Raw genomic sequence first — 13,626 nt, 5'->3', positions numbered from 1 at the left:
GGTCCAGTCTATATCTCTATTAAAATTTCATCACTGCCACTTATGCAAATGCAAAATGATTTAAGTGCTTCACTTCAGAGACCGTCATCATTCAGCAGTTATGAAACAGCACTGCCATCCGAGACACACAGCTCTCCAAAGAGCTGCAGGAGTCCTGATAAACCTAGGAAATCACAGAACGGGGACTGTTTATTGCACACGTGGAATATGAAACCATTAAAGCCACATTGGCTACTGTTGCATGGTTCCTTCTGCCCCCAAATGAATATGCAGGAGGTGGCAAAGACCTATAATTTCTGATGTTTCTTCAATCTATTCTGGAGGACACAGGGCAAGTGGTATGGCTTTGACCAAAGCAGCCAATCCTTCTGTCATCAGAAGTAGTAAACATTCTTCTGCCCGGACACTGAGGTCCAGCGCCGAGGGCCTTCTGGCGGTTCCCTCGCTGCGAGAAGCCAAGTTGCAGAGGGCCTTCTCGGTAGTGGCACCCACCCTGTGGAACACCCTCCCACCAGATGTCAAAGAGAAAAACAACTACCAGACTTTTCGAAGACATCTGAAGGCAGCCCTGTTTAGGGAAGCTTTTAATGTTTAACAGACTATTGTATTTTAATATTTTGTTGGAAGCCACCTAGAGTGGCTGGGGAAACCCAGACAGATGCATAGGGTATAAATAATAATTTGTTGTTGTTGTAAATTGAAAGCTTTGGATGAACCTACAACAAGAAGGGACAACTGGGAAAGGGCACTGTGCCAGGGTGCTGCTGTCCAGTGGCTTTCCCCCGCACTCGACTCCAGGGGAGAGCTCTTTCCAAACTCAACTGCTTAGACACCCCACCCCCACAATCTGCCATGAAATCCTCCCGAAGAACACACTCAGGCTTCTGCCAGGACTTTGGGGTCTCATCTACTCTGTGTGAAGTGCAAGACTGTGCTCCAACATAACATGGCAGAGAACAATCAGCAGCTGTGGGCAAGCCATTTTTCAGGGAGAATTGCCTGCCATTCATGGTCTTCAAAGAACCCCAAGATCCCATGAAACACAGCTTGAAAACCACTGGTATGGTGGAGAGGAAGTAGAATGTGGATTGGGGAGGTTCCAATCCCCACTCACCCATGAAGCGCTCTGAATGACTTTAGGTCAGCCGCTACCTCCCAGCTGAACCTACCTCCTAGGAATGTTTTGGAGGAAACAGCTATTACCAGCGCAATACATTCAGTAAACATGTGTATGGCTACACGAGCAATTAAATTCAAAACAGCAAGAGATGAGGCTGATATATACCTCCAACCGCACTAAATAATTATGGCGAGTTCAAGCAGACTCTCAGCACCATCAGTACTGGTGGCATAACATTCAGGAAGGACCGAGAGGCACTTAGGCCTATCCAAACAGAGGGAGGAGCAACAGGGCAGCCAATCAAACAGGGCCACTTTTGCTTCCAACAAGGAAGCAACGCGGAAGAGGCGCCCTTGTATGACCAATCCAAGAAAGGATGCCTCACCTTAGGAGAAGGGGGAATAACACAGACAACCACCCTGCTACACTATCATGAGTGGGAAGATGGATGGAAGACCTCATAACATCCCAAACCCAGCATGTGACACTGCTGGAATGTAGTGGACAACCAAACCCAACACTGCCTGCTGGATCAGGCCAAAGGCCCATCTAGTCCTGCATCTTGTTTTCACAGGGACCAACCAGATGCTGATGGGAACCCTGCAAGCAGGATTAGAGCACAAGAGCCCTCTCCCTCCCGTGGGATGAACCGATATTTGCCCAACCACCCGCATTGCCTCCTTGGCTCCCTTTGCACACGGACAACACCACGGCCAGACCCTCCCGGCCGCCCCTTGCCTGTGTTCCTCAATCTGCTCCTCGCGCTCCCGGTAGCGCTTCTCTCGCTCCTCCTGCTCCTGCCTCTCCTGCTCCATGCGCTCTTGCTCAAAACGCAGCCGCTCGTCCAGGGCCTTCTTCCGCTCCTCCTCCTTGCGCAGCTCCTCCTCTTTCTGCAAGGGACAGGAAAGAGGGAGAGGGTAGGTGCTGCACCTCACACAGAAGGGCCGGAACAGGGATGAAGGTAAGGAAAAACGTGTGTGTGTGTGTGTGTGTGTGAGAGAGAGAGAGAGAGAGAGAGAGAGAGAGAGAGAGAGGAGAGAGAGAGAGAGATGATAGATGATAGATAGATAGATAGATAGATAGATAGATAGATAGATAGTCATAGCTAATCACAGACTAGCTAATCACAGGGCTTCCTTGGTAAAGCCTCTCTACCTTGGCCTGCTCCCAGAACTGCTCCCGGTTGAGTCGCTTCATCTCCACAGCAGCATCAGTCTTCTGATAGGTGGTGCCCTGGAACAAAGAAATCAAATCAGGTCAGGAGAGAGAGATGTGTACAGTGGTACCTCGACACCCGAATGCCTCGACTTACAAAGGTTTCGACTTACAAAGTCAGCAAACCCGGAAGTATTTTCACCGCGCACGTGGTATGCGCATGCGCAGAAGCGCAAAATCGTGCTTCGCGCATGCGCAAAATGGACGCTTTGACATCCGAAGGTTTCGACTTACAAAGAGTGCCGCGAAACGGATCGCCTTCGTAAGTCGAGGTACCACTGTACATGTGTGAATGAGGACACACAGATAACAAGACAACTTGCCAGGTTCTCACTGCCCTGGTGTGTTTCACAATTCATTATAACAGCATGGGGGTAACTGACCAGAATATTCTTCAAGGAAGATTATAACATATACTAGAGGATTTGCAGTGCACCCATCGTAGCCAGTGAGGTTAATCTGAGGTGCGATTATTGCTAACTGAAACATCCACTCCACTGTAACCATCTTTCTTACCCTGCGTCAACAGCCTTCCCCAACCTGGTGCCCTCCAGATGGTGTTGGACTACAGCTCCCATCTTCCCCTAGTCCCTGGGCCATGCTGGCAGGGTCTGATGGGAGCTGTAGTCCAAATCTGGGGAAGGCTGCCCTATGTGCCCTAAGTAGAAACTGCTTTCAGCAGACCAGCCACACCCAAGCCCAGAAGTGGCTGGTGCTGCTTCTCTCCAGCAGGGGGAAAGGGGGCATGGCAAAGAAGGAGCATTACCACCGGCTGCGCATTCTCATCCTCACGCAGGCGGAGACGGTGCAGCACGGGGCTGGCAATGCGGGCGAGGCCGTTGGAGAGCCGCTGCCCAATGGCTCCTGGGTCGATGTCTTCCACACTGCTAGCGTTGACAATGACATCCACACCCTGTTGAGACATTCAAACCACACTGAAAAATGAGGGTCTGGCTACCAAGCTGGAGAAGATGGAATAGACCTGTCTGCCCTCTGTGGCTCCAGGGAGCAAGACTAAGGCCAATGAGTGGAAATTACAGGAAATGATATTTCAGCTCAGCACCAGAAGACACTTCCTATTTATTGGTAAGAGAGCTGCAAGACAATAGACAAAGACTGTGTTGGGAGGAGGTGGGCTCTCCTCCAATGGAGCTATTTAAGCGGAGCCTGGATGAGCATATTTGTCAGGGATACTGTAGCTTCAAAGGCGGGGAACCCCTTTCAGAGAGAGCCTGCAGTCCCTCTTGGGTAGGTTTCTGGGTGGCTGCTTGCCTGTGACGGGCAGGGCCAGAGGCAAAAGCAAGCAGGGCAAAGGATGTGTGACGTTTACCTTTGTAGAGCAGGCTCTACTCCAGCCACACAAAAGCCAGGGGCCTAGACCCACCTGTGCACCCACTACCTGCCTACCTAAACTGGGCAAGCAGGAGGCATGGTCATGGCTCAAGGACATATACCAGCCAGACAAAAGCCAAACAAGGCCGATGAGGGGCAAGGACTAAGAAGAGTTTCAAGGGCTGGGCGGAGAGGCCTGGAGGGCCACATCTGGCCCCCCTGACCTCAGGTTCGCCACTCCACTTGAAGCTGCATTTTGCATTGAGCAGGAAGTCAGATGAGAATTTAAGGCAGCTGCCCTGGAAGACAACAGCGGAGACCCAGCAGCTGGCACAGGTCTCCTGCCAACAGCTCGTGATCAATACTCCTTGCCCATACCAGAACCCGTGCCCTTCCAGATGTTATTGGGCTGCACTCTCTGTCCACATCTGGAGGGCCACAGGTCTTTCCACCCCTGCATTGCTGGAGAACCATGTTCCCTCTTGCACAAAGTCCAAATCCCTTTGACACAAGATGGGAATGGACTGTTGCTTAGGCACTCCCACCCGCGCACCCTTCCCCAAACAGTTTGCCACTGACCTGGAAGAATTCCGCAACTTTGGCCACATGGCTGGCGCAGGCACACTTGCGGGCATCAGCTACATCCTCTCCCACCTGCCAGGCATAAAGGTGCACAGGGACGGGGAAGGTTAGTGCTGGGAGACGCCACTCTCACGAGACAGCAGCAGACAGCATCTTATTCTACACACATAGAGACACAGGCTACTTGGGAGAGCATCTGGAGAGCTCAGCAGGAGGAGGACAAGGGTGGCACCAGCACACAAGAGAACGCGACATTCCTCTGGATTTTTGAATGGAAAGCAAGAGCAGCAAGGATTTTCTTTGCAGAAAGATGTTCCTCGATAATTTTGGATGAGATGTAGACCAAACATATCACTGCGCCAACAAGGTAGGGAAGCAACAGTACCCCACATGCCTAAATCTGCAGAGCTTCTTCTAAGTCCTGGAGCATCAAGCATCAATGCTTGGCAGGAGTTTTTTTGCTGTCTTTTTGTTAAGGACTGGCAAATGACACAGAGAGTACATCTTCTACTCCTTCACAGTAGATCTCACCCTTGCAAGGGAACGAAGGGGGTCTTGCTAGGGATATTCAGCGGTTTCCAAATGGCTGGATATTTGTTGTTCATTTCTACCCCTGGGCAGCACTTCGTGGTGTGTTTCTTCTTTTAGGTCACCCTTCCCCAACCTGGTTCTCTCCAGATGCTTTTGGACTACAAGTCCCATCAGCCTTAGCCACCATGGCCAATACACAGGGATGCTGGAAATGGTAGTGGAGGGGATCATTCAGGAAGCTGTTTCAGACTGTTAAACCCATATTTCTACAAAGACATTTTTTAAAAGGCCTACTGAAAGGAACTTTCCACAAAAGCAGTATTTAAAGATTGTCACAAGCTGGGATATGTCGGGTAGGATAGGAAGCAAGTCTGGACAGAAAGTAGGAAGGAGAAGGAGCCATCCCAATGTGTGAGAGTGGTCGACCCTTTCAGATTCATTAAGGAAAATTTGTTCCACTAGAGGGCAGTGCAGACAAATCAATGGAAACCCAGCAGTCAGCAAGGGTTCTGCTAGAGCTACAAAGATCAACCTCCACATTACAGGCCTCCTCAGAGCCTGCCAGCTTTATGTGCCCCTGTATTCACAGCCCAAATAGCACTTGTGCCAGCCTTCACAAATGATGTCCTGGTGCTTTTTCCTACACAGAGATTATCTTTAGGTAGAAAAAGACTGTGCACGATTAGGCCCTATGGTTGAGACACCAGGGAACTGCCACCAGCCTTCGCCCATAGCTGCCAAGTTTTCCCTTTTCTCACGAGGAAGCCTATTCAGCATAAGGGAATTTCCCTTAAAAAAAGGGATAACTTGGCAGCTATGTCTTCGCCATTCAGTGATTCTCAAACCTGGGTCTCCAGCTGTTGTTGGACTACAACTCACATCATCAGTGACCACTGGTCCTGCTAGCTAGTGATGATGGGAGTTGTAGTCCAACAACAGCTGGAGACCCAGGTTTCAGAAACACTTGGCTGTTTCAGATAATTCAACCCGGCTCACTCTCCACCCTAGTTTGTACAGGACTGCCAGCTCCACACGCTGAGAGGATTCCTGTGCATAAAGAAGGCTGAATTTCTCCTTGTCTGGCTTTTATCGCCATGGTGGGAAGGAAAGCTGTAACTGGTGGAACTTTCCCTTCCTATGCAGTACCAAGGTCTTTTTGTGTGGCCTAGTCAACTTTAATATTGCGCCTCTTCAGCACAGAGCAAGCTGCCTCCCAGACTCTTCTTGGACTTACCCAGTTAATGAGGACATATTTAGGGAGGGTGGCCTGAGGGTCTTTGACACTGCAGAATCCGTACATCACTTTCTGGTTCTCAAAATGGCTGGAGAGTTCTTGTAGGCCGCCAGCTGAGGAAGCAAAGAGACAGATTTTATGGGACACAGACCACACTGCTCTTCCCCTTAGGGACATGATAGGGCACTGCCTTTCACAGAGCCAGGGCATTGGTTTATCTATCTTGGTCCAGTCTGCGCAGATTGGAGAAGGCTTTCTGGGGTTTCAAGCAGGGAATCTTTGTATCTGGAGATGCCAGCGACTGGACCACAGACCTCTGCATGCAGAGCAGATGATATAGCACTGAACTTCGGCCCTTCAAGTGAGTAGACAGAGGGACACATGATAAAAGGGACTAATCTCTCAACTTTCTGGGTGTGCCCTTGCCTCAGACCATGGGCATTTATCTCCCCACCGCTTGCGACTTCTACTCTAACCCTGTTGGAAAAAATGGGATTTTTAGTCGTCTATTCATGTATGCAATGACAGCAGCGAAGATACTACTGGCTCAGAGATGGAAAGAAGACAAAGTTCCAATCAGAGAGGAATGGCTGATGAAGATGATGGACTATGCCGAAATGGCGAAACTGACTAGGAAAATCAGAAACCAGGAAGAGAAGAATTTTAAGAAGGAATGGGAAAAATTTACAATGTATTTAAGAGAACACTGTAAACAACTAAAAACTTTGGCACGATTTGAGTAATGCTTGTAATGTACAATTACTACTTTTTTTAACAAATCAGAGAAAATAAGATAAGCAGAAGAGGGGGGGGGGGAGATTGATAATGGTAACCATGGAAGGGCGGAGGGAAGTCAAGGGATTCAGAAAATCCTTATTGAAGAGGTGAATGATGTGTTTGAATTTAAATTTGTTATGTAAAACTTAAATAAAAACATATTTTAAAAAGAAAAGGGGGGATTTTTGTTTTAGGAGAGGGAAGTTTGGTGGAGCACTGAGAACTGCCAGGACTGGATCGGCTAAGCAGCATAAGGTTGCCCAGCAAGGAGGAGAGGGCAGGGGCAGGAATACTCACTTCCCGAAGCAGCCAGTTTCAGGTTATCGGAGTCATCTTCATAAGTGTACAAAGCCCTGCAAGTCAGAGAATCACACAAACAGGTTAGGAGAGGCATGTACAGATAAGGGCAGGACTGCGCACATCCTTCACTATCCAATTCCTGCACCGAGGAAATGCAGATATAGTGCTAGGTAAAAATTGGAGGCTAGGGCTTGGATTAAGCAGATTTGCACATGTTGGCTTATTTTGCCGAACTGCTCCTGCTCCTGTAGCCCTCGAGTAGCAGGGAGAGGAACAGCACAGAACCACAAAGCCCAACTACGTAGTCACTGCGGTTGTGGGGCTTCAGAGATCCTGGTGGGATAGATACACACTCTTCTTAGCCCCCAAAGTCTACAAACATGATTTCTAAAACAAAACGTAAGTTTCCTGGTATGGTCGATGGACCAACACAATAAATACTATTTTAATAAAATGAAAGTTGACCCTCAGGATGCTGAATTCTGTATTTGTGTGGTGCTTGCACATGATGCACAATAAACACAGTCCTGAGTATTGGACAGTGTTCTCGAAGCTACCAACATGAGTTTGACCAAACTGCGGGAGGCAGTGCAAGACAGGAGTGCCTGGCGTGCTCTGGTCCGTGGGGTCACGAAGAGTCGGACACGACTAAACGACTAAACAACAACGAGTAAAGGACAACAATGGCTTGTCCAGAGAATGCCCCTCATTCCAGAGAAAGCCTAGATCTTGCATTGCAACATAATATATTTCAACCCCTCTGAAAACCGTGCCCCAGGAAACACAAAGAAAGCAACAGATATTTCCAAACTTGCTTCCTTCCAAATCATGGAGTCATGGAGAAGTAATGATGGGGTCACCCACACAAATCCAAGATGATGTTCACTGTCATAGGGTGATACACCTACCGGTGTCTTGGTTAGTGGGGAAAGATCTGCAGCATGTCCTATTCTATCACCCCTGGAACTTTGCTCCTCCTTCCACTTGTCCCCCCAAAGAGGCACACTCCACAAATTTGAGAATTATTTATAGAAAGCACCAAATATATTGGACAGCAGGCACCCTCAGAGGACCAGGCCTCCTGGAGCACGCCTGGAGCAGATAAATTAAAAATGCCCTTGAGCAACAGCAAACTGCCTATCTCATGTGGGATTCCCAGATGGGCTATATTTGGTTTGTGTGCATGCACAGACGTAGAGTCATTTGAATTAAACTATTTTCAGTAGATTTCCTAAGAAAAGCTCTGCTGAATCAGACCTTTTGTCTGTTCTGAACTTTCTGCCGCTAAAGAGCCCCAGACCCAAATGTTGTAATCTTTCCTTATTTGGGAGTTGCTCCAGCCTCCTGGTCACTTTGGTTGCCTGTTTCTACACACTCATCCCCGACTAGCAAGAGGGCATTCTCAGGCTCCAATGACTCATTCCAGCCAGGCAAAAGCACTTGGGTGGGAAGGATGGCCAGTGAGGGCGTAGGGAGCTATGAGGGCCACATACAGAAGCCTAGAAGAGTTGCATTCAGCCATGGAGTCTAAAGTTCCTCACCCAACCCAGGACTGGCCTGTGCATGCAGGAATGATCCAGCTGGGCTCTCGGTTCCTCCTGTCAACTTGTGATAGGTAAAGCAAGCAGGCTGCCATATTTGATATCACCAAGGCAGGCAAATTCCCTACACTGGTGGCTCAGTCTCCACAGACAAGCGGCCCCATGTGGGTTATTGCAGCATGCGCTGCAATGTCCAGCCCCCCACAACATGATGTAGAGCAAGCATTTCTAGAACGCGGCTGCTGCTCCAGCCGGCCCAGAACAAAGCCCCCATCCCATCCTGCCCGCCCTTTTTGTTTCACATTCTGCCTGGCAATACCGTGATAAGGAGAAGCGCTCCCCAAGGTTTCAGCTGGTACATCCGCCCCAACTTCACTTCCAGAAGAGGAACAGCAGGGAAGAGCGATGAAGAGAGGGTGTGCTACATCTCCTACGTTACGGGGGACAGTCTTCTGTTTGAGGGGATCCTCTGCTAAGGTCTAGGTATGATTGAAAGACAAAAGAACCCCAAGATGGTGTGTGGGTGGGTGTGGTGCCTGTGGGACGGGACGGGGCAGGGCGCGCCAGAATCCCAGAGCCCGAGCCATGTTCTGCTCCTGTGCCCAGCAGGCCCGTGTTGCTTTTTCGGGCAGCACGGAGCCTGCAGGCGCCTGAGCCACCGCGTCACTCCCAGGAGATGTGTGGCTCGGGCGCGCTGCAGGCCCCATGGTAAGTGCTACTCCCCGCAGTGTGGTGCCCAGTGTGCCACCACGCCCCCTGAGCTATGCCTCTGGGCAGGCACAATTGCTGCAAACAGAGAAGTGGCACAAAAGGGGCAAAAATAGCCCCAAAGAAGCACAAAAATGGCACAAAACAGTGCTTAGCAACCCCACTAGCCTTTGCATCGAGGCCTGTGGGGAGCTTGAGCAAGGTTTGGCGGGAGCCTATGTGGCGTTTGCAAGCTTTTTCATTTGTGTTCTCATTACACAATTGCACTTAAATGCGTGGTACCTCAGAACGTAACCCCTGCGTAAATGGGGAGTTGCCTGTATTGTATTTCTATTTAAATTATAGTGAATTACTTCTAAATTTGCTTCCCTACAAAACTATTAGAACACGGCTTTTAAAAATGCAAATCAGCACCTGCCTTTGTCCTCCCTTTCGCTGATGCGCCAGAGGCCGTGCTCAAGAAAGAAGCTTCGTGGGTATCAGTTCCAGGTGCTTTGTGCTAAAGTGAGAGAGAGCCCCTCCGCCCATATCCCCTTGTCTCCTTAACGTTGCATGTGCCTGCAGGCCACATGCAAAAGGATGAGGGAGGAGCTTCTGCTAAATGGGGAGAAATGAATGCGCTGCAGCAGAGGCCTCACCCCTCCAGGATGGTGTAATTGTTGCCCACCTGGGGAGTAAGACCCACTCACGCTTTCTGGCAGTGAACTGCCTGCTGCCCAATAAGAATGTGAGGGGTGGAGTGGGGTGGGGTGTTAAGAGGCGGAGAGGGAGAAATAGTGAAATTAAAGCAGCAGTAGCAGCATATCAATGAGCCATCAGGGCTTGTGTGAAGGGGCCTCCATGGAAACCGTCTCCAAGATACCACCCTCTCTTCCATCTCTGCCGGGGTATAGCCACTCCCTCCATCCTTTGCCAATCAGCCAGCAGAAATCAGAACCAAAGGCTTTCACACCCTAGCCGAGAGAGCACACGGGGGTTCTGTTCTCTTTGCAACCTCATTTCGAGACCTCATGCGAAGGGGGAAGGATGGAGCACAGAGAATTGGTCCAGGTTGTGTAGGCGAAGAGACCGAAAGGGGGGCAAATTCCCTCAGCTTATCAAAGGAACGAGCATCTTTGTGTCACCATGGCAACCACACTGCCATCCAGCTGGGACACAGTTCATATGAGGAGGAAGGAGGTGATTTACAGGGGAGGCTGGGGGGGGTGGTGGGAGGGAGGGAGGGGGGAGGTATTCGCTGGCAGCTGGCCCCAAATGCCGTTCCTCCCGTGCGCACCCACCGCCATCCTCTCATGGCAAATCGGGAGGTGCCATCCCTGCCCGGCCTTTCCACAGCTTACAGTGGGAGTTTGCTGAGTTGTGTCTCTTCCTGGGCATCATGTGCTCCATTTGCTGACCTGCCAAATTCTTTGGCTGTATTGCATTCCAGTAAAGGCCAGGGCGCCATATGACTTCGGTTCCTTGGGCCAGAATCCTGCTAGAGTCGGAAGGTGAACTCCGCCGGCAGGAGGAAGGAGGCTGGTTGCCGGGAATCGCAGGTGGGCAGAGGGCTCTTGTATGGAAGTCCCACTCGCAGGCATGCAAGGACAGGGTGCTGGACTAGATGGGCCTGTTGGCCTCATCCAGCAGGCCTGGCACATGTTCTCAACTCCCAACATGAACTGGTTGCCTTTACTCCCTGGCCCCAAACTTTCCACAGCCGCATCTCATCACAATATTGGCTTTAGCAGAAGTTGCTTACACCATCGGTTATCTCTTTGTTTCTCTGTGATAAGTCAGGTCCTTTGATATCGGAGGGAGCAAGGCTGCCATCAGCACCTGGCATCCTGCCAGGGTCTAGCGGCCTGGTAAGGCCTCATCCTGATTACTGCTTATGAGCCCTCACCTTAAAGATTACCAGGCTCAGCACCAAGCACCTTTTTAGTTTTCCACAGCACCCTCAACCTATTAGTAGGTGTGAGGAGGGGTGGTGAACTTCAGGCCTGTGGGCCAAATGCAGCCCTCTAGACCTCTCCTTCTGGTCCTTCTGCACCCGCAGTGTGTGTTTTGCCTGGCAGAGATGTGTCCTTGTGTGATAACGCCTCCTGCTTGCCTGGATGGAGAATAAAGTCAGGTGTGTTTACTTTTGTAGTTTCCACACAATAAACTTCCTACTGCTGGCATGTAGGCCTTGGAAGGCTCCACAGAAAAGAATGCAGCTCTTGGGCTGCCCGCCGCAACCAAGCAAGGCCCCCACCTCCAACCCACTGACAGAAGAGAGACCCCACCAGATGACACATCGTTCAGAGCACATGACTGCCTTCGATAGTGGGGTGTGAACAGTTGCCAAGGGAGGCTAGAGCTCTGCCCCGAATCTCCCCATCTCACGTGCACACGCATTTTGGCTAGATCAAGGGAGTAAGCAGAGGGTGGGTGTGTAACAGGATGAAGGGGCATACAATCATGCATGCTGTGGAGAAAGAGCATCTCCATCTCTCGTAATATTAGAACTCGGGGCCACCCAATGAAGCAGAAGGGTAGGCGGCTCAGGTAGACAAAAGCGAAGTTGTGATTCACACAGCGCATAGGTAATAATAATAATAATAATAATAATAATAATAATAATAATAATAATATATTATTATTATTATTATTATTTATACCCTGCCCATCTGGCCGGGTCTCCCCAGCCACTGGGATTCACTCCCACAGTATGTGGTGACAACCACCAACTTTGAAAGGGGATTAGACAAATTCATGGGTGATAAGGCTATCAATGGGATCCAGTATTAGAGGCATAGCTGCCAAGTTTTCCCTTTTCTCACGAGGAAGCCTATTCAGCATAAGGGAAAATCCCTTAAAAAAAGGGATAACTTGGCAGCTATGATTAGAGGCAGTATGACTCTCAGGGTGTGAAATTAGCAGGGAGCCAGGCGCATTTTGCACCTAAAGATTCTCCATTTGAGAGCACCTCAAAAAGTCTGGGTGCCATTTTTTTTCATTTTATTTTTTGCGCCTGGCTGACACTCAAGGATTACTGAAATGTATGTGCTTTGAAGCATATATTAAGGATAGACAATATGTTAAGGAGTTTAACAATAAAGAGTAGAATATTTTGAAAACTGAAGTATGGTACCGATATTTTTATTTAAACACCAAATTAGACACGTATTAACAATTTATGTTAGACATATGATATTAACAAGGTGTCACTTGATAATGCTTATCAAAATAATAAATAAAAGGTGTTGCAAACTCCCCCCACCCCCCAAAGGTGACTAGATATTCTGTTTTGGCGCCCACAACCCAGGATCCAGGAGCCATTTGGCTCCTAGCTTTTCTATCCTGATTTCTAATGCTAAGTTGACTCTAAAGTTGCTGAGGAAAATGGGTAGGAAAAGGCTGTTGTGTTCATGCGCTGCTTAAGGGGTTCCCAGAGGCATCTGGTTGGCCACTGTGGGGAATAGGATGCTGGTCCAGATAGGCCTGTGGCCTGATTCAGTAATGTTGGAACTACAAGCCTGCCTTCATACTCCTTTCCCCCCGATCACTGTGCACGATGTTGCCATGTTCCTTGAAGGAATATGGCAAGAGGTGTAGCTTGGGGTAAGCTTTGCCCCTCCTTGGGGCTTTCCCCATTGATTAAATCTGGTATTGTACCTGGGCTGAGGTTTCTGATTGGTAGGTCTTGGTAGAGGATGCTTAGCATTTTTATTTCATGACTCGGGGAGGGTTACTGTGACGCGGGTGGCGCTGTGGTCTAAACCACTGAGCCTCTGGGGCTTGCCAATCAGAAGCTTGGCAGTTCAAATCCCTGCAATGGGGTGTGCTCTTGTGTTGCTCTGTCCCAACTCCTGCCAACCTATCAGTTCGAAAGCACACCAGTGCAAGTAGATAAATAGGTATCGCTGCTACAGGAAGGTAAATGGCGTTTCCGTGTGCTCTGGCTTCCATCACGGTGTTCCGTTGCGCCAGAAGCGGTTTAGTCATGCTGGCCACATGATCTAGAAAGCTGTCTGTGGACAAACACCGGCTCCCTCGGTCTGAAAGCAAGATGAGCACCGCAACCCCATAGTCGCCTTTGACTGGACTTATCCATCCAAGGGTCCTTTACTTTTTACTGTGACCAAACTGGGGGAAAAACATGACATCTGTTGTTTGACTGTACCTTCAGCCAAATTGATTGGGGGGAGGGGAAGGGAGGAGGAACAATACTATTCTTAAGCTCCTACTACATGTATATTAAGGAAGTGTTGGAAAAGAAACCTATAGAAAAAGAATCCCAATTATTAAGCTTTTTCTACACA

The 13,626-nt window shown here is 49.4% G+C and overlaps 1 protein-coding gene across 6 annotated transcripts in view; it reads right to left on the bottom strand.

Annotated features, from left to right (window-relative positions):
- The window catches only part of DBN1 (drebrin 1), a 40,155-nt gene that overhangs the window by 9,024 nt on the left and 17,505 nt on the right, over positions 1–13,626 (bottom strand). For all 6 annotated transcript variants that reach the window (XM_088662105.1, XM_035105859.3, XM_088662103.1 and 3 more), the window contains exons 2-7: positions 7,089–7,144; positions 6,015–6,127; positions 4,247–4,321; positions 3,102–3,248; positions 2,276–2,353; positions 1,859–2,010 (exon numbers count right to left, since the gene is read on the bottom strand). In XM_088662105.1, coding sequence (XP_088518231.1) covers positions 1,859–2,010; positions 2,276–2,353; positions 3,102–3,248; positions 4,247–4,321; positions 6,015–6,127; positions 7,089–7,144 — 621 coding nt within the window. The remainder of the gene's footprint in view (positions 1–1,858; positions 2,011–2,275; positions 2,354–3,101; positions 3,249–4,246; positions 4,322–6,014; positions 6,128–7,088; positions 7,145–13,626) is intronic.

This window comes from Zootoca vivipara, chromosome 2 (genome assembly GCF_965207765.1).
Source record: "Zootoca vivipara chromosome 2, rZooViv2.hap1.1, whole genome shotgun sequence".
In the NCBI taxonomy this organism is placed as follows: domain Eukaryota; kingdom Metazoa; phylum Chordata; class Lepidosauria; order Squamata; family Lacertidae; genus Zootoca; species Zootoca vivipara.
This window is presented reverse-complemented; position numbering and strand designations above follow the sequence as displayed.